This window comes from Lissotriton helveticus, chromosome 2_1 (assembly GCF_964261635.1).
Source record: "Lissotriton helveticus chromosome 2_1, aLisHel1.1, whole genome shotgun sequence".
In the NCBI taxonomy this organism is placed as follows: domain Eukaryota; kingdom Metazoa; phylum Chordata; class Amphibia; order Caudata; family Salamandridae; genus Lissotriton; species Lissotriton helveticus.
Genome location: NC_136059.1, coordinates 1,994,245,874 through 1,994,267,712, shown reverse-complemented (window position 1 = coordinate 1,994,267,712; position 21,839 = coordinate 1,994,245,874). Strand labels below are relative to the sequence as shown.

The following is a 21,839-nucleotide window of genomic DNA, read 5'->3' as shown; positions in this document are numbered from 1 at the left end:
TCCAGCAAGATCAGATAACCACAGTTGGGGCCTTGTATTTCTGGGCACTATTTTTACCTAAAACTCTGAAACTTCATGTCTCAGTTTCCACCAATTAGATTTTTGTTGTTTTCGTCTCAAATAATTTATTGCATCTTACTCTAGCTTTCTATTTTGGTGTGGGATTTTTCTTGTGTTGTATTTCCACTCTATTACTATTTGAAGTGCTGCAGAAATACTGAACACATTGCTTTGAAGTTAAGCCTGACTGCTTCATGCTAAGGTACCAGATGGTTAAGCATAGATTAATTTGTGGTTTTATTTGGGGATTTATTCTGTTTTTCACCCTGACAAAAATTGTGGTTGCTGCTTTAGTAGTCTTGCGGGTGGGGGCAGGTGCGGGGGGGGGGGGTTCCTGCAGCAGAGAGCATAAAAAAAATAACTTACCTTGAGGCTGTGTCCCGCGTCTTCTTTGCTCCTGCTCTCCTGTCACCGACCCCAAGAACAGGAAGCAGGCAGCCAGGCTCCCTCCCCAAGGCCAAACACAACACTGCAATGCAGAGCTGGGATTGGTCTGTGTGCTGTGGCGCGGCGCTCAGCCAGGGGCCGGAGGGGTGGGCATTTTCTCCATGCAGGCTGTAATGCAGCCTGCATGGAGAAGGGGAAAGTGTGCATGACTGGTTTGGGCAGCCGAAAGGGGCCGACCCAACAGTCATTGCGCACTTAGGAGTGGGAAAACCACTCCTCCTCAGCCCAGTTAGCAGAGCAGCCCCACCCGCAAACGAAACTTAAAATGGTAATGCTTTTATATCTTTTGATGTTTTACAGACAAAATTTAATTTACCTTCCTCTGATTTCCTAAAATATGAACTTCTATGTAATTCTATATTGGATTCATTTCCTCTAAATATACCTTCTAATGCTAAATCAGATTTATCAATTTATATTCAAATGATATCTACCTTACCTCCTGGTGTTTCTATATTGTATAAAAAGATGATTACATTTCAAGGTAAAAATATCAACATAATTTCAACATTCTGGAATAATGAGCTTTCAATTTCTCTATCTCATGAAAAAAGGAAAACTATTTGGCTTAATATCTCAGGATGGTTACCTTTTTTCGCTTTATCAAACAAACTATATTTTATACAATCATCTATGGTCTCCATTGAGATTATTTAAAGCTAAACTTCTTCCAACTTCAAATTGTCGGCACTGTAATTTGCATGCTGGTTCGTTAAAACATATTATTTTTTAACGTCCTTCTGTTTTTAAATTTTGGACTGAAGTTTGGAATATTATAAGAAAAATACTTAATATTCATCAAGATCTTTCATTTAAAATGTTAATTTGTAAATCGGTCGTTCTTACTAAAATATTACTTGATTTAGAAGGTAAACTTTTTGATTTCCTGATATCATCTTCTTTAAAATCCATTACAACATGTTGGAAAGATATTTCATTGTTATCTTTCCATGTTTGGTGGTCATGGGTTATTTTTACTAGAAGAGGAGCTCATTTATCTTTGAATGGTATTCATCATAATTGTAATTCTTATCATCTATTTTGAAAACCTATTGATAAGTATTTATTTTCTTCTAAAAATGTATTTTTATCTCTTTAAATTATTTTCGTTATTATATCAACTTTGTCTCAGTTTGATAGTAGCTCCATTTTAATGATTATAACTATCATATGTATTCCTGTTTCTTCTCCTTCCCTTTTTTATTTTCAGTAACATTAGTATTTTATATTATATTGTACCTGTTGGAATTTAATTGTCTCAATATTCTCTATGTGTTCTCCTCGGGTATTTTCAAAGTAATTTTCTATATTGTCACTTGTTTATTATAACACCTAATAAAATATTTTGAACATAAAAAATGGTAATAACTTGAAGTTATGACCAGTTTATGTTTTTGCTACTCGCACTACGAGAAAGCAGTGGGGCGAAACTCCTCTGTCATAGCGGAGCAGCCGCAAATTTAAAAAGGTCTTTCAACTACCACAAGGTATACATAGTTCACATAGCTCACAGATCCGATTGGAATTTGATTTATATAGTAAAGTTCTTATATGTAAGGTAGCTTTCAATAAATACTGCAATTAGTATAGAAATGTGAAGCAAAGTTTATTAAAAGCTGTATTCAAGACCTATTTAATCTTAGCCAATATAGATTTGGTTCTGCCTGGACAGACAATAGTTCAAAAACTGTTTTAAAGGCGCACTGTAATCTCAGGTGCTATTACTCTCATGTGCCTTTGACTAAATTGAATACAAAGTACCCAGCCACGCTAACTTAATGATTAGGTCATGATAGAAATGGATTTCCTGGTTGTCTGAGGTATGCACCAAATCCAGACAGGAACTACCACTTTAATCAGGGTAAGCTAAGTACGCGCAAAAGGTTAACCTGCACGCACACTCTGGTAGATTGGCACATAGTAGTCAGCTTATCTAAAGAGACAATGTGTCCAGCGTTTGTGCAACACATTCCCAAAGTAACCCAATGAATACACCACAAAAAGACTCTATACATACAAATAGACCATTGTAAACAAAAGCAGACCAAAACAACAAAAATCCATTGAATAGAAGTTGAGATATTGAATTTTAAAGGAATGCAAGAAGTAAAGCTCTTAGAAGTAAGTAGCATTAAAAATGTTACTTTGCGTTGAGTGGACCGGGGCAAAGTCAAAGTTTGGGCCGACTGAGAAGAAGTGCTGGCCAGCTACAGGGCCCATGCGGGCCCCAGTGAACAAAGTACCCTTACTGGCAGCAAACAACTACATGTGCCGATCTTCTCCATGCAGTGAAGGCCATGCGTTAGTTCCAAAGAGGGGTTCCAGAGTTGAGAGGCTTCGGGCAATGCACCAGATTCTTCCATGCAGTCGAGGGGATGCACTGATCTCACCAATCTGCAGTGGCGTCGATACGCTGTCCAATGCGTCTATCTCTGGATGGCAAAGTGCTGGTTCAGATGCAATGCACTGATTTTACTCTTGCAGCTGGGTTGATGCACTGATTCTGTTATACACAGACAGGAGATGCATCAAAATCAATGTTGCAAATATCTGGGCCACTTCCAATGAGCCAGACATAGGTGCAGGGGTAGAGACTTCAATATCTTTGAGTCTCAAGCAACATGAGGCAAGCCAATAAGCCATTAGAGATCACTTGGTGGATATGGAGGTGGCCAGCTGAGTCTGCAGTCAGTCGAGTCCAGCTGAGTCAGCAGAGTCAGAGAGCAGAAAGCAGCTGGGCAACACCAGAGAAAAGCAGGCCTTCCAAGTTGGCAGTCCATAGATGAGTCCTTTAAGCAGCACATTAGTCCTTCTGACAGAGGTTCAGTTCAAGATCCAAAAGTTTCTAATTTTAGGGTGCTAGAGACCCAGCACTTATACCCAAAAGTCCCTTTGATGAGGTGGGGGGGGGATTCAAACCAGCCGTCTGAGGTGCACAAGGATCCCTTTTAACACCATCTTGTCTGCCAGGCTATCTGTGGCGGGCAATCAGTCCTTTGTGTGGAACAGGCCACAGCCTATTTAAGTGTAGTGCTAACTCCTCCGTTCCATCCTGACATAGCAAGGCCATCGGAATGCAGATATATGTAGATGGGAACTCAGACACACCTATCCTATCTGTGTTGTGGCTTTCTAGAGGAAATGCACAAAGTATAGCTGTCACCCACACCAGATGTGTATTGGAGACAGGCTGTCAGGCACGCAGAGCAGTAAGTGCAAAGAAATGTCCACTTTCTAAAAGTTTTATTTCTAAAACAGTACTGTTAAATCAAGCTTTATCAGTTAAGAGGAGTTATCATTACTATTGCAAAGCTATGAAGCATTAAAAAATGACTCCTTTCTGATCAGGAATTTCAGCTTTAAAGTGTATTCAGGAATTCCCAGTGCTAGTCCATGAGAGGGGTAGGACTCACAGTAGTGAAAAACGAGTTGGGATGTTTGTCTCTACCAGGATATGCAAAGATTAAACACACGTCCTACCTTTTACTGATATGGCACCTTGCCCTTAGGATTCTTGCGGCCTACTTTTGGGGTGACATATGTAAAAGGGGAGTTTAAGGCTTGGCAAGTAGTTTTAAATGTCAAGTTGATGTGGCAGTAAACTGCACACACAGGCTCTGCAGGGGCAGGCCTAGGACAGATTTGAAAAACTACTCCTTTGGGTGGTTCAATCTGTGCTGCCGCCCACTAGTAGCATTTGAAGTATAGACCCTGGGTATATGGCATACCACTTTAAAAGGGAATTACCAGCACAACAAATATGCCAATCAGGTACACACTAATGTCATCATGTTTAGGGGAGAAGACCATGCACTTTAGCACTGGTTTACAGTGGTAAAGTGTGGTAAAGTGCTCAGAGTCCTAACACAAAAAAAGATTCAGCAAAAAAAGGAGGAAAAAGGAAAAAAGCCTGAGGAAGATCACCCTAAGGATGCCAGGTCTAACACGTCATAGGAGTCATTAACCGAGCAATACTATCTTGAGGAATACCCCACTAAAACAATCAGACAGAACATAATTTGTATGTATTTCCCATAATCAAATGTAAGTCATTCTAGTAAAGTAATTAGAGAAACCATGTAAATTGCAGATTTTGTAAATACAACAGGGAGACAATTTTGCATCTACTTTGTTGCTGTCCGGGGGGGGAGTAAACGTTGAGAGACAAAAATATTCTAAATATTTTTTTAACGTGATATTACAAAATGTTTGGATTACCACAGCATTGCCTTAACACTGATAACTTTTCTGATCTGTGCCAGGTTACTACTTTTGTATAAGTTGTATTTAATTATTTAACAACAAAGGGAGAGGTAGGGAGAAGGAGACACTCTCTCAGTCCCCGGTTAGTTATGCAAAAACAAGAAAAGAGAGGTCAGATCAAACACTTGATCAATCTAAGCGTAATCTCTACAGAACACAATTCAAGGAGTCAACACAAGATTATCACATCCGATTTGGGTGATAAAGAAAGCCCTCACACACTGACCTAGTCAGTGTCATGCTTCATCATCGGGCCCCACCGAAAGAGGCCGAATGCCTCTTCGGTGTGCTACGACGCCAGAAAGACTGCGGAGCTGGTTTTGTGTGTGGAGGGCGTGCTCTTGTTTACAGTGAAATATTAAAAGTGCCTAAAAAAAGGGTATCAAAAACAAATTTTAATAAATGATCCCTGAGGCACAAAGTAAAGAGTATTACGTGTCTGTATTTACTTGCCAAGGTTCAAGATTGGTAAAATACAGAATATACTCAATTTCTTTTAGTCAACATGTTTCAGCCATAAGGGTGGTATATTACCGTGGCATTCTTCAGGACTATACCCCGGCGGTATGGGCTCTCTAATCACCCACCCTGACCTGGGGACGTGAAAGTGAAAATAAAAGGTGAAAAAAGTGCATAAAAATGTTGGAAGAGTAAAGTACTCGATTCCAAAAAATACTCCGTAAATTCAGAGTGTCACTGCACTTTCAAAAGGGGCGCTACTAGCACCATGGGTCTCGGGAGGGGGTCGGAGCGACCTGGCACATCGCCCTCAGCGCTCTCGACCCGCTGCAAACCTGGTTGTGGCCTCAATTCCGGAATTCCGGTAGTCCTGAAGAATGCCACGGTAATATACCACCCTTATGGCTGAAACATGTTGACTAAAAGAAATTGAGTATATTCTGTATTTTACCAATCTTGAACCTTGGCAAGTAAATACAGACACGTAATACTCTTTACTTTGTGCCTCAGGGATCATTTATTAAAATTTGTTTTTGATACCCTTTTTTTAGGCACTTTTAATATTTCACTGTAAACAAGAGCACGTCCTCCACACACAAAACCAGCTCCGCAGTCTTTCTGGCGTCGTAGCACACCGAAGAGGCATTCGGCCTCTTTCGGTGGGGCCCGATGATGAAGCATGACACTGACTAGGTCAGTGTGTGAGGGCTTTCTTTATCACCCAAATCGGATGTGATAATCTTGTGTTGACTCCTTGAATTGTGTTCTGTAGAGATTACGCTTAGATTGATCAAGTGTTTGATCTGACCTCTCTTTTCTTGTTTTTGCATAAGTTGTATTTAAAACACCGTCTCACCTGACTTGTGGGAAGCAGCTACCTGGTTGGTTGGTGGGGGGGAAGGGGTGCAGATTTAGAGTGACAGTAACTTGATATTAGTTCCCAAGTATTCTTGGAATTGTCCAGTGCTTAATTTACTGAATACCGGGGTGGCCAAATACAGAGGCTTCCTAGTCTTGATTCCACCTCATGCCTCTTTGTTCCACCACACTGCACTTCCTGTCTCTTTAAATCCATCCTGATGGTTATTTTCCATCCCTGCTTTCTCATGTTGTCAGTGTCTTCCTATCTTCCTCCTGCTTCCTCCCTTTTCTGTCTTTCTCTCGTTTGCTCCGGGTCTAAGTCTGATGAATATTAAGCTCCTGTCTCAAACACCGTAAGCACTACACTTCCAATGTCTCGGAATGCAAGACTTTCTACGCAGCGCTTGATACTCGGCTAATTAAATATAGCTAGAATATTGTAATACGTGAACCATCTTAATCTGGCTAAAGGATTATGGGGCAGATTTACAAACCCCGTGCGCCATTTGTGCGTCAAAAGTGACGCAAAAGTGGCGCACGGGGCTTGTAAATCTGCCCCTATATGTATTATAAAGTGACTTTCTTTAGTCGTGTGCTCCTGCGCACCTTATCATAATATTGCTATTTTCATTGGCTTTCAGGTGAAATTATCAATTGGGTTTCGTTGGACCGTGAGCAGACGTCTTACCATGAACTGTCCGTACTGGTGACTGACCATGGTGCACCGAGGCACAATTCTACAGCCACAGTGCACATTGCAATTACCGATGTGAACGACAACGAGCCCGTCTTCCCACAGTTCCAACCTGGAAAAGAGCTTCGCTTCAAGGTTTGTGAATTATATCACACTGGCCAAACTAGTGTTTTAGTGGTGTGAAATGAGCACCATCTAGAGGATTCTGTTGGTTTTACAACTTGCAGCAAAAAAATGTCAGCGAACCAAAGTCAGTGGAGAGGCAGCCAGATGTACAAACAGTAGGAAACCCATTTCCTAATTGCGATTATCTACGAATTGCAAAAATCGCAATTAGGAAATCTGTAGACCTAGTTTATGAATTAATTTTGGGACAGATGTACTGACATTAGGATTATCAATTTCCTTTATGAGATTCTCTCTGAATCGCAATTAGGAAATCAATATTCCTAATGTATGACACTTCTTTGTGTTTCATTAGCGATTCCTAGTGGGTTGCAGGATAGACATACCTCATGCAAATTAATGAGGTAGGTTGCAATTTGCATCCCATTAGGAATCGCAGCCATCACACCACGATGTCTGTGATTGCTTTCTAACGAACTGGCCATCAAGGTTGGAGAAGTTCCTCATAAGTGGTCACTAAGTGGTGAACCCACAAGGCTAGTAATTCTGTTGTGGGGAAACCAAAAGGTCAGATCTTAATGCCCTCACACACCTGTTAGGGTGTCATGCTTCATCATTGTGCGCTCCTCGTCTGGCCGGCGCTGCAATGCCTGATGGGCCTGGGGGCTCTTTGTCGGAGATCTTTTGATCCAAATACGCCGTTTGAGTGAATGCATGAGAGGAGGCTGTGTGAAAGTGTGTCAAGTGAAAAGTGGAGTGTGTCTAAAATAGACTCTGGTGCCCTGAAAACATTTTTTTATAGGGTAAGGGTACCAGGACTAAGTAAAAACAGTGGTGCTATCGTATGGTCACAATGCACCTAGATAGCTATTAGCAAAGTGAGGTCGACATGGTTCATGCCTTGATTGCCCAAAGGGTCAGTCGGCATTTCATCAGGACCAAAAATAGTGATTTAGCGCCCCCTGTAGGGCATGAGACCTACTTTCTAATAAGGTATGGTCACTCAATATGTATGACACTGCAACTGAATGGTTGCAGCGCAACGATTCCACCTAAGGGAGAGAGAGAGACAAAAGGTGGAAAAGCATATATGACAGAATTAAAATATGGGGAGCCTATATCCAAAATATAAATTCAAGTGTTCATTGTTAAATGCATTCAGAAGTAATGGTGTGCTTTTTCAAGACTAGTAAGTGACACAAGAGTTTCTTAAAACAAACCACTAAGCAAGCCCTTTTATTAAAACTTAGCAACACATGAAGGCACAATATAATCATGACAACAGCTTACAAATAGGTGTGTTGTAAGGGGCAGTTTAATAATCAGACACATTCACGTGCTACGTTTGCCATCCAATATACCTACGTGGTGCAGCATAAAAACATGCGCAGGTGCTGTGTCAACTTACCCCAAAGTGAGCAGGCTTAGCAATTTCTTTTTTAAATGCAGCCCGTTTTCTTTAGTGGAAAATGGGATGCATTTAAAAAGAAAAAATGAAACTAGGCAGTTTCATTTTTTAAGAGTAGGCAGTGGTCCGTGCTGCAGGTTGAAATGGCAGTTTAAAACTGCACACATAGGTTCATCAAGGGCAGGCCTGAGACAGGTTTAAAGGGCTACTTGAGTGCATGGCACACGCAGTGCTGCAGTCCCACTATTAGTATTTAATTTACAGGCCCCTGGCACATGTAGTGCACTTTACTAGGGACTTATAAGTAAATTAAATTTGCCAATTGTGGATTAGCAAAGTTACTGGTGGAGCATTCCCATGTGTTAAGTAGAGAATGTGTTTATTTTTGCATTGGTTAGCAGTGGTAAAGAACCCATAGTCCTTAAGCTTACAAAAACAAATTCAGCAAAAAGGGGAGAAGGAAGACAAAATGTTTGGGGGAAACCCTGAAGAAAGGGTCGGGTCCAAAAATAATAATAACAATGAAAATGGTAAAATATATAACAAAAACATATAGCGAAATGTATAAAAATAAATTAAATAAAAGAATAAACCAAAGAAATCAAACATAAAACAAAATGACCAATTAGGTTTTACAAATCTTTTAAGAAAACAATAGAAAAATGTATAGAAATGTTACTACTGCTAAGGAAGAAATATTAGGAAAACTGTTGGATTTTAGATGGGTAACATTTACTATTTCCGCTGCAATCTTAGCAACTGTAGGGAACGTGTTGGGCTTTGAAGGGGTAAGATTTACTATTCCCACTCTAATAGTAGCAATATTAGGGAAAGTTATGGCCTCTGGGGGGGCGGGTAGAGAAGAGGTAACATTTATTATTCCCTCTCCAATCTTAGCAACAGTAGGAAAGTGATGGATTTGGCAGGTGAGATTTACTAATTCCACTCCAATGTGAGCAAAAGTACAAAACCTGTACTATTACCACACCAATCTTAGCAACAGTATGGAAAGTATTGCAGCTGACAGAGGCTAAAGCTAATTAGTCTTTTGACAGTTCAGGCAGGTAAAGGGTAACTCCGTAAAATTAAAATTATTGATAAAAAAGTTGACTTCACAATTGAATTGGATTTTTATTAATTAGCTGGTCCCATTACCTAGATAAGTATTAATATTTTAATCTGCACTCTATGTTTTTGGGATGGGCAGCAAGGCCTAACACAGGGGCTTGTTATGTTAATAACATTTATACAGCACACAATTAACACCGGTCTCTAGGTGCTTATCTAAGGGATATGAAACCATATTGTACCAGAATTATTAAAATGAAAAGTCACATCAATCTCTACCAAAGGCCTGTTCAAATAGAAACGTTTTCAATCTCTTATGAAATGGAAGGAGAGAAGATTCTCCTTGGAAGCCTTCTAGTAATCCATTCCAAATCTGTAGTATCAGAACTTAAAAAGCCAGACTGCCCAAAGTAGTATAATTAAAGCGTGCGCAGGTCAGTAAGATCGCCTCAGAAGAGGGAGGTGGTGTCCAGGTATATAGAACCTCAGCCGATCCTCAATATAGTGTGGTACCATGCAATACAATGCCTTGTGCACATGTACATTCCCCTCAACCTGGCCCTCTGTTTAACTGGCAGCCAGTGTAATTGTTGCAGCAATGGCATGGCATGCTCCTGTCTTGTTAGTTTGAACAATAATCTTGCAGCATCATTCATAATTACTTGAAGTTTACCCAGCAGCTTTTCAGGGACCCCTGATGTATAAGGCATTGCCATAGTCCAACCGAGGCACAATCAGTGCAGTCACCACTGTTCGCATTATTCTAAAATAAAGAAGAGGAACCAATTTCAGGAGCTGCCTAAGAAGGCCCGCACAACTCCCAACCAATGTCGCTAACTGCCCAGCTATCGACAGGTTACTATCCAGCTTAAAACCAAGGCTTTTCATAGCTTGCACGGATTCAGAGACTGGACCTCGTTCCCAGGGCCAAAAACCATCTATCCAAGGTTTTCCCTTTGTGGTGATTGCCAGCACCTCAGTGTTGTCCGGATTCACTTTCAGAGAGATAGCTGCCATCCAATTCACAGTGAACCTAAGATAATCTGCACATTCCACTAACCCTGCCAGGAATTCTCAATCTGTAAGATCAGCTGGGTGTCATCCATATAGTTACACAGTTGTCAGTCTAACGGCAGTCCCCGGACCTGATAATTCTCGCCTTGGTGCCTAGTCTAATCATGGGTGCCACTCTGTGACTCTGGGCAATAGCTTGCTTAATCTCCACAACGGCCCCAGCAGCGCTTGGATGCCTGGCTGCACCCTGGGGGTGCCCAGGAGTGGATATTTCACAGGAAAGCCAGGATGGGTTCCACAGCGGTATGAATACAGTGCTACGAGGCCTCAGGGTAGAAGTGCGCTATATAAATACAATACATTTACATTTACATTTACAACTGTGCTAATGTCACAATCAGAGGATAGAGATAAATATTAAACAATAGTGGGGACAGCGAAGAGCCCAGAGGCACCCACAAGAAAATGCCCCTTCTCTGGAAAGATGACCAAATATGACCACAATCAATCAATCAATGAAAACATTTGTAAAGCGCGCTACTTACCCGTGAGGGTCTCAAGGCACTGGGGGGGGGGGGGGGGCTGCTGCTACTGCTCGAACAGCCAGGACTTGAGAAACCTCTTGAAGGGAAGTAGGTCTTCTGTCTGCTGTAGGAGGATGGGGAGGGTGCTCCAGGACTTGGCAGCGAGGTAGGAAAATTATCTGCCGCCGGTGGTCGCTCTCCGGATGCTGGGGACGGTGGCGAGGTCGGCGGAATGGAGCTGGTGGTTCGGGGTGTGTCATTTGTTGAGGTAAGCTGGTCCGGTATTGTGGAGTGCTTTGTGTGTGTGGGTGAGGAGCCTAAAGGTGATCCTCTTGTTAACTGGAAACCAGTGCAGGTCTCTCTGGTGGGGTGTGCTGTGGCTGTGGCAAGGGATGTCAAGGTATAGGCGCGCAGAGGCGTACTGTATGCGTTGCAGTCATTTCAGCAGTTTGGCTGGGTCTCCCGCGTAGAGGGCGTTTCTGTAGTCCAGTCTGCTGCTGACGAGGGCCTGGGTGTCCGTTCTTTTAGTGTCGGTGGGGATCCACCTGTAGATCTTTTGGAGCATGCAGAGGGTGTTGAAACAGGAGGATGAGATGGCGTTGACTTTCTTGGTCATGGAGAGGGTTGAATTGAGGATGAATCCCAGGGTGTTGGTGCTGCTCCCAGGGCAGTCGGCCACCAGGATTCGTCCCAGGCAGAGGGGTTGGAGCCGAGAATGAGGACCTCCAACTTGTCAGAGTTCAGCTTCAGGTGGCTGTTCTTCATCCATTCGGTGGCAGCTTTCATTCCTTGGTGGAGGTTGGTTTTGGCGATGAGAGGGTCCTTGGTGAGCGAAAGGATCAGTTGTGTGTCGTCGGCATACGAGATGATGTTGAGGTTGTGCAGTCTGGCGACTTGGGCGAGTGGGGCCATGTAGATGTTGAACAACGTTGGGCTGAGGTAAGATCCTTGAGGTACGCCACAGATGATCTTAGTGGCTTTGGATCGGAAGGGAGGGAGGCGGACACACTGCGTTTTGCCGGAGCGGAAGGAGGTGGTCCAGTTCAGTGCTTTGCCTTGGATTCCTGCGTCGTGGAGGCGAGTGTGTAGGGTGCAGTGGCAAACTGTGTCAAAAGCGGCGGAAATGTCAAGGAGGATGCGGGCCGTGGTCTCACTGTTGTCCAGCAGGGCCCTGATGTCATCGGTGGCGGCGATGAGGGCAGTTTCTGTGCTGTAGTTGCTGCAGAATCTGGACTGGGTCGAGGGTGGGGAGTAGCTGCTCTTCGGTGATTTTGCTCCAGTGGTGCGTGGTAGGCTTCTCGAAGGTGAAGTCGATGCAGCGATGATTGGTACACACATCTGAACCCTCTGTGACCACCATTCAAGAATTAAAAAATCCACAGAAGGGGGGACCCTGTAGTCCTGCATGCCATTAACCGGTCCGTAAGCACTTGATGGTCCACCGTATCGAATGCTGCAGTAAGGTCCAGCAAAATCGATACGGAGTACTTGTTCTTGTCAGCCGGCAGTCTAAGCTCATCCAGTACCATACAGAGACCATCATCAACTCAGTACTATGATGGGCCCGAAAGCCTGACTGGCGAACATCAAGCAATTGATGATCCTCTATAAATTTGGTGAGTTCATTTACATGCCCCTCCAAACTTTTTGCTGGGAGTGGTAACAGAAATGCTGGATGATAATTTTTTAAGTTTTTCGGATCTGCTCCGACCTTCTTCAACTATGGGCAAAGCATGGCCTTCTTAAATCTCAGAGGCATGCCCCCACCACAGGAAAGGCCATTTCAAACATCCTGGGAGGGCAAGGGTCTCCTGGTAAGCCTGCTTTAAAAGCTGCCAAGGATGAGGCCAGGGCCTCGAGATACAGCTTCTCACCCTAATAGACAGGCACAACATCCGCTATCAATGGACACTATAGGGACATGGAAACATTAATTTTCTACATGTTCTACTTTTAAGTTCCATCCACCTTACATTGTAGGCTACACTGCTTACATAGGCGGACTTACTAATGTTTAAAAGGTAGGTTTTTACCTGCTAAAAGTTGTTATTTTGGGAGGCTGTTTTATACTTTATGTTTTATACTTCAGTAGTAAGGCTACTATAGTAGGCCTGAAGCTATGTTTTCCTCTTTCACATTAGTGGATGCCAAAATTAGCACTGCAGCTCATAAGTGACATTTTTCCTTTCTACGCCATATGTGCATTTTCTGCACCATATACTGCAGCCTCCTAAGAAAGTTAAATACACCAATCAGGAATTAGCCAATTCGTACATGTTTTACAGGGCAGAGCACTGGACAGCAGTGACCCAGTGTGCAGTGTCTAAAAATCAGCAATAAAATTCAGCAAAAATTGTGGGTGACCAAGTGGCATGTTCTCACATTTACAAATATATATATTGATGTATTTCCATTGCTGAGGTTTCTTGTTACTGTCTATTGAATTGAACTGAGTAATTGAAATGTGCACATCAAGAAATAATTCACGTATACCTTCAGTCACTTAAAAACAATGTGTCTTGGATAAAGTAGTGAGACTAGAGAAAGGGGTATCTTTTCAGAATTTGAAGCGTGTATGATGGCTTTGGACCTTGTGCATGGAGCTTTTGGTTGTGTATTATAGAGTATCACTTCTACAAAGGAAAGAGATCTTTCGTAGACTGATGGCACAACTAATAAAAGTGAGCCACATGATCCAAGACGATATCTAGTAATATCCATGTTAAAGTAATTGCAGAGACAGTATGGGCCTATTGAATTTATTGCCTCGTATCTCATAATCAGCCTTTTACTGTAGATCTTCTGCTAGGCAGAGGGGTTGCGGACAGTACTTTTGATACCTCTTACAGGGCTCAATTTTTAAAACATTTCTTCACCTAAGTGTTACATGGATGCTCAAAAATCGATTTGAACTTAAAATTCCAACCACAAATGTGGAATTTGTGAACCAAAAATTTGACTTCTGAACAAAAACCTATGGATGGGTTGGAAAAGGCCCAGCGACTTTGCACTGTACACTAAACACCAACACACTCATCTGTTTACGTGCATTTATATGCACTGAGCACATACTTTCACAGGCTTCAAACATGAAGAGAAGTCCTGGTAAAGGCAGGAGTAAGTTCCTCTTTAGATAAAGAAAAGGGAGAGTCGCTTTATTCAAGGGGTTGTAGCACATGGAGTTTTTTCCACACAGAAACATAGTTTCGCTGTCAATACTATACTCTGATGCTCTGTAATACAACAATAAATGTAGAAATTCCACAGCAGGACATAGGGTTGGCAAAAAAATGTATGGTTAGGAAGGCACATATTTTCAAGCAGACAACTAAAAATAACACTATTTAGAAAGTTTCTTTAACAATTTTCTACATCTCCTAAGTATGACACTGAGGACATCTTCTGTTCTTGACATGACACGCTGAATCTAACATATTTTTTAAAACCCCCTGCATATGTATCTAGTGGTCCAAATAGATTGACTGGGAAACCAAGCTCCATTACTCCAGAGAGATGTCAGGCAGAGGTGCAGCACTTAATAAGTCAGAGAATGCATTACAGAATGTACTGGTACTGAACTTAAGTGAATGGTTCTACAATATATACTATTGAGCATTTATGGTAAGAGGTGCTACTTTGCCTATGTTTCTGGTGGTAGTACAAATCAGACTCCTAAAGTTTCTTACTCTACTCTGCCCTTGTGAAATCTCTTAGGTATGCACAAGTGTTAACTGTAGACGCCGCCTCTACTGGGTAGGAAACGAGGAGCCCGACGTCCCATGTTTCACTGCATGAGCTGTTTTTCGCCGATAATACCTGGATCCTCGGATCGGAGGGCGTTAACTATTCTTGCCTACGGCAGCGCCCCTCTCTGGATTGAGAACCCGTTTTCTGTCGGCTCTCCTATTAAAACATCCTACACCTGGATTTTGCCTCTTTAAAGATTTGTTTGGACATCTACGCGTCGCCCAGAATAGAGCGTCCTTTTCTGGCTCCTAGCAAGGCCATCTGCCCGGTGCATTCCACGCTGTGTTTTACAGGCTGGTGGATACTAATCCTTCTGCCCCCTGGATTCCTGTTGGCCCTCTCTCCCTTTATTCGTTGTTTTGTTTCTCGACCTGAAGAAGGTGTAGCCCCGACTGGGGCCACACACCGAAACGCGTGTTTTCTGTGAAGGGGAAGCTGGATGATATCTACCCCTATCCCCTTTTACCATGATGAGCCGTTTTATTCGGTCTCAGGACCATCTTGTGGCGCTGATTCATTTTTTGTGATTGTGCGAATGTGATTAAAATGTGTGATTGAGATATTGAGCTGTATGTTGAATGGGGGCAATTTTGTAGTAACAAATGTGCAGTATGAATGAGGAGTTAGGGATGATACTTGTTGATAATCTCTGTCTTTGATGTTTTTATATGTATTATATATATTTTGCTAAACAAGATATACATTTGAAATATGTGTTAAAAATTAAATACATTTTTTATTTTTGTACTTATTGAAGTGACTGATCTTCTCTGTTATTTCTTTGCTCAGGTGACAGCAGGCTTAATTGAGGATCCCCTTTTGGGACCTTGTTCAAATTAATTGGGCAGGTAGTTTTTGTTGATGCTATTCCTGTTGTTCCCCTGTCTACCTGCCCCATCATTCTCAGGGGTCCCCCTTCTTAGTAGAGTATCCATATTATTGACACATCCCCCAGGCTGGTGCATGCTTCCTGTGCTCTGTAGCTTTTCCAGGACAATGGTGTTTAAGCAGTTGCCTGACTGCTTGATGCCTGATTATCCTGGCGAGTAGTTCTGATGGTCAAAGGTTATCATGCATAGTAGTTGTGATGACCCTGGTATGAGTTCTCAATTGTTACCAGAGATAAGTAGTTTTCTTTGGATGGTCATGTTGTGGAGGTGAGGAAGACCTGCAGCACCTACCCAGCCTTAACGACTCTACCTGATTATGCCATATGTTCCAATGCAGTCACATGAACCACTGTTGAACACAAACTTGAACCACTCACACGTTTATCATGTATGGACATGTCTTGTTTTGTCTCCTCTTTTCCTTGTTGCTGTATTTCATGATTTTAGGGGCATTAGCAGTCAGATGTGGAGATGGTAAAGGAGTCATGAGTAGTTGGAGCATGGTGTAGTTGTGCTCTGTGGTGTTTGACTGTGGTCACTGACTTGGTAAGAAACAGTGTTGGTACCATATTGGTTATATTTTTGCTGACACTTGCCTGGCACAAAGGATATCTTTGTAATATGAATCCAGGGTGCACAGATCAGCATCATGTACCAGCTGGATGTTAAGGCTACTGTGTTCTTTGCACTTCAAGTACAAATACAGTGAGGCCTCTTGGTTGATGTGTGTATGCAATGGAAAGCCCCTATCCATGATGAGGGGTGGGTGTCACTGATGTGATAGAACTGCTGTTGTGTACATGGAAACTTAACATTGTATGCCACATGGGGCATGAGTACATCAATGGCTTGTGGCTAGAGACCAATTGTCTCTCAAGTCTGCTGTCTGTAGGGGCTAAGGATGGGCGGAACTCGTGAACTTTGACTCCGTGGAATACCACTGAGTTACATATAAACTCCACGACATTCCATGGAGTTCTGCCCATCGGCAGAAATAGCCACATTGTGCTGCTCATGCTGTGATTTAGGACCAGTAACGCTTTCCATGCTGAAAAACCAGCGCTAAGGGCACCACGTGGTGCACCAGAGGGTGCAGCTACTCAAGTTGATTTTGCTGCTGTTCTTGTACATTTTCTATTCAAGCACCAGCCTTCTGACCATAAATGGTCGAGGCCGTCAGCTACCGCCAGCATTGGAAAAATCTTGCTAATTGTCCTCCTAGCGACCTTAAATCACGCTAGGGGATGCCAAGTCTCGCTTGTGCTCAGCAACTTACCATTGTAGAGCTTTGCATGAGAAAAGCTCCTGCCATGTGGCGATTTGCAGAATTTGGCTTAGTAATGCAGAATAGCCATATTTTGCTAATTCTGCAGATGAAACAGAATATTCTGCGCATCCCTTGTAGGGACCTAGTGGCATACAATTGTGTTGCACATCCACGTTTTGTCTCTAGGTTTGTGGCATGTGACGTTTTTCTTGGGTTTAATAAGGTTTGATGATGAGTAGAAGGCTACTAAAGTTGTCCTTATTGAATCTGAATCTCTGTATGGATTGCTACTCAGTGTAGCCCTGTAGTGTTGTCCTGTGCTGGAACCTCTTTTTCCTGTATACTCTTCTTCTGCTAAGGTGTCTCAAATGGATGTGTGACATGAGTAGATTATTTTCTTATGGAGAGTACATTTTTTACTGGTTGTCTTTATTGCCATAGTCCATGGCATGCAGCATTGTCATTACACTGACTAGAGGGTTGTGGAAATCTGGCTTTCTCTCACCAGAAGGTGGACATGGGGTGGGAGTGGCATAAAGGGTGCATTCCAATTTAGGTTTGCTTACCTATATGGCAACCCATCTAATTTATGTTGTTCCTGCAGTGTCAGGAACACCCAAAGTTTTTTTTAATAGCAGACACAGTGGAGACTCTGCCTTCTGGAAAACTGCATTCCCCTGAACCCCCTTTCCCTACCCAAAAGGAGGTGGCATTGTCAAGATGAGAGGAGACATATGTCAGTTCACGGCCCTACATTCAATGAGGCCCTATTTGTGGCAAGATGACTCCCCAATCTTTGGTGATTTAGCCTTTGTTTACACCACAATTTAAACAAGTCATAAACATAGGCAATATTGATTATGTATATGCAACTCAATGGTCAGATCTTTGAAACAGAAAATGTATTCAGAATTTAACATGCATTGTTTTTGGCAGGTTTTGGAAGCCCAGCCAGAAGGTACTTTTGTGACCAACATATATGCAAAGGACCGTGATGCTGGAAATAATGGAACAATAGTCTATTCAATTTCATCAGGTAATATTATTTTTTATAAAATTAGAATTATGTTTACCAACTAAAATTCTTCATTTGAAGTATAATCTTTGTTTTGTTCTGGAACGGATACCTTATTCCTACACCATTTGAATGTACAAAAATCAAAATCTTTAGAAACAGGCATGTCTCTCTCCACTAGACCGCTTTCTGTGCAACTTCAAAGCCAGTAATTCATTATCATTCAGTTGAAGCAGATCTCATCTCAGAGGTAGGGGTGAAATAGTATAGACAGGCTTAGATTTAGTAGGGTATAGGTAGTGGTAAAGATCCTAAGGTCTAGACAGAGGTGGCAGTAGGATATAATCAGAGTTACTAGAATATAGGTAGATGCAGATATGCAAGGATCTAGGCAGAAATAAAAACACTTGGGTAAAGGCTATAGATGGAGTCAAGGTACTAGTATGGACGTCTGGGAAAAGGTACTAGGGCATAGATTTTAGGTAAGTCGGAAGAAGTAGAGTTTGAAAAGTATAGAGTAGACAGAGATATAGCTATTAGGCTATAGGCAGAAGTAGATGTTTTTTAGCATAAGTGGGTATAAACATACTCAGGTGTAGTTAGGTGTAGTAGTACCAAGTTAAAAGTAAGCCTAAAGGACTCTAGGCTACCAAAAGCAGCTGCAATTTGGTTCTGTGGTGTTTATTCGATAAACCTAATTTCTCAGCATAAACAGCCTCCTTTTGTTGATGCTTCACGTTAACAGTTGGAAAAGACAAACATGTACCCAGAACATGAAACAGGAATAAAAATCAATCAACTCCCACCCAAACTGCTAACAACATGCCAGCAAATGCTAAAATAGCAAAGAAAAGGACACAAGAAATTAATGAAGAGTAGCAAAAGTCCTCTGAAGAAACAGTGAAAGGAGGATAGCAACATCATTAGAGAGAAAGATCAACAGGTATCACATACAATCAGAACCATGAGGGAAGAGATGCCATCCGCCAGTGGATAATCCAATATTGACTCCTTTTGAATGAGAGGAACATATTACTTATGCAAATAGGCACAAAGGAGCATTACTGGGCGAGAAGGAATCAATATAATAATACCCACTTTCATGACTTTAATGCCATTAATTAAGGGTCCGATTTAGTTTTCGAAGTATGGTAATTACTCTATGAAGGCGAAGCTAAAGATACTTTGCTGACCTTGGAGGATTAACGACACTCCGAATTTAGAGATGTATGTCAGCCCAGTGGACATCTCTTAACATTGGCAGGGACCGCCCTCATGGCGGTTCCTGTCAATGTATTAATAGTTTCATGGATGGCTCAGTCAGCATGACAATTTGGCTGTCTTCCAGATATTTAACATGTTTAGGTATTTTGAAAAAACAAAACCCCAGAGCTGGATTTTGCTGTTAAAAATACAAAAACTAATATTCACAACACCATGGGCTGTAAAATGGGTGGGCAGTTGAATGGCCAAACCTTCGATGACCCTTGCTCTATAAGACGGTCTGCGGAGTATATGAGTGGCAGAGACCTATTAGGTTTTGTTGCTGACATACTTATGGTCGCTCATCTGTAAATCAGGGAGGTGGTCCATCAGTTTGGCGGAGAGGATACGCCATTGCCATTGCAATGGATTATCCTCTCTGCCAAAAGTTAATTGTAAACCATGTTGAATTGGTATATCAACCAGGAGACCTTAATGTCCATTTCCCTAAAAAGACCAAAGTAAACACTGGAATTCTATACCTGCCTTATAAGAGTTCCTGAAATAAAACAAAAAGCTGAGTTACAAAGATATCCTTAGAAAAACAGACTCGCACTCTTTGAGGCGAAAAAGTGGAAAAAAGTTGGGGTGGCATGGAAATGCAGATACATGAACATGCTTGGTTCTCTGTTGGTGTAAAAAGAAAGCAACATAGTAAACTTGCCCAAAGCAGTTAAAAGGTAAAGGGCACAGTGAGCGATACTTAATAAGAAAAGATTCATGTCCTAAAAAGACATGTCGTGTGTTTGAGGGTGAAAGCGACAGAAAAAATTCTCCCCATAAACCAACCGGCAGGGAATTTTTGACCATAGGAATTATCCCACAAGGGGAAGGAAGGCATGTGCACATAATCGAGCGAAAGACATTAATGGTTCAGGAAGAAAGGAACCTTATAAAACTGGACGTTGGCTAAGAGTAAAGGAGGTCAGCTTCCACACAGAATTATGATTATTAAGTCTGTATATAGAAAAGATATATAACTGTCAACGTATATAATGTGTGGTTTTGTAAATAAAATAAACCTGAAGGGTTCTGCATCTGTCAAAACAACTTGTGGTTAAAGAAGTGCTGAAGAACGCCGATGCAGAAAGAGAACTGTAGATGCCTCAGGTTAATAATTTATCATTTGTAACAATAAATGTATTCATTTAATTTTAGTTTTAGTATTTTCAATTTTATTTGTGTTTTGTCAAGAAGGGTGACCTATTGATGACAAGTCACCTTTTTTCACCTTAAATGGAATAAATATTAAACGCTGTACAGAAATAAAAGTAAGTATGCAGTGCCAAGAATACGAGTACTGCATCGTTGTAAAGAGTTGCTCCCACCTCAAGATACGTAATTATGAAAGGACAAAATGGAGGATGAACAAATGGAAATGTAACTGATTCCTAATTTTCTATACAACTTACTGCACATACTCTTTTGACATCCATTTTCAAATTACATGAGTGCAAGAGGTGCCAGAGAATCTCACTTGCCCAGGCAGCTCTGTTGGCAAGCTTCATACCTACAGCTCATGACTTCCCAATGAGTTTCGTAGTCCCATGTTATGTTACATTTATTATGTCATGTTATGTTATTTCATTTGTAGAGATCGAACTTTTGCCTAAAAATGGATCTGACACTAGCCAAAATAAGTACAGGAAATGAAAGAAAAGTGAGAATGCTGATTCATTTAAAGATGGCGGTTTTCAATTGTTTTCTAAAAAAAGGGGTATTTTAAAGCTTGACAGAGAGTTCGGCCACCAGTGTGGAGATAATTTGCAAGCCTCTTGATCCGCCGGTACGTCACTTTTTCCAATATTAAAAATGACAAACCGTCGCAATTCCAGATAATTATCTGCCACTGAACGGGGAACACGGAATAATGAATACAAATGGAATTGGCCCTGGAGTTACCTTCGGCCAAGTTTGTTTATGGCACCTTGAACTTCGCAAAGTGACATAAAGCTTTCCTACTGCTTTTTCCTACTGGAAACAAATGATGTGCATGCTTACAAGTAGTAGCATGAACCTTTCCTGCTAGTTCATAGATAAGGCAAGCAGCCAAATTCTAAAATGATTGTAAGTTGTTAACCACCTTATTAGGCCACCAGGAAAAAGACTGTCACAATTGACCATAAGAAGGTGACCCATGGTCAATTGTGACAGTCTTTTTCCTGGTGGCAGATAATGAAAAATGTGTTTAAGGGCCTTGATCTGAAAAAAAAAACAATAAATGGTCTTGTTGACCTCTGTAGAAAAAGAGAGCTTTTCATCAAGCTAAGTTTTTTTCATGACAATACGGGGAGAAGGGCTATACCTACGTTTGAAGGCCACAAGCTAACTGTCTGCGGGGACTTGAAATACCCTAGGACAATGATTATTGGGCTATATGCACAGAATTTAGGGATCGTGAGTTCCTAATTTTGATTCTTTGTAAATCTCAATAAGGAACTTGTAATTCATAATGTACAAAAATGTACAAGTTGGTAATTGCGATTTCTAATGGGGTCGCAATAGACCTACCTCATGAATATTAATGAGTTAGGTCGCAATTTGCAATCTATTAGGAATTGCTGCCATCACAGGGATATTGGCCTGCTGGAGTCAGGAGACCACCAGGTATATGATTGCTTTTTAATAAAATAATTTATATTTTTTTTATGCAGCTAATTTTCCATAAAGTAAAACAGGATGCGTTTCAAAAAATAAAATGAAACGTTTAAGTTTAATTTTTGAAGAGCAAGC

General features: G+C 41.6%; 1 protein-coding gene across 1 annotated transcript in view; it reads left to right on the top strand.

The window, feature by feature from the left end:
* The window catches only part of DCHS2 (dachsous cadherin-related 2), a 499,472-nt gene that overhangs the window by 209,115 nt on the left and 268,518 nt on the right, over positions 1 to 21,839 (top strand). The window contains exons 5-6 of the mRNA XM_078677916.1: positions 6,732 to 6,919; positions 17,765 to 17,864. Of these exons, the coding sequence (XP_078534042.1) occupies positions 6,732 to 6,919; positions 17,765 to 17,864 (288 nt within the window). The remainder of the gene's footprint in view (positions 1 to 6,731; positions 6,920 to 17,764; positions 17,865 to 21,839) is intronic.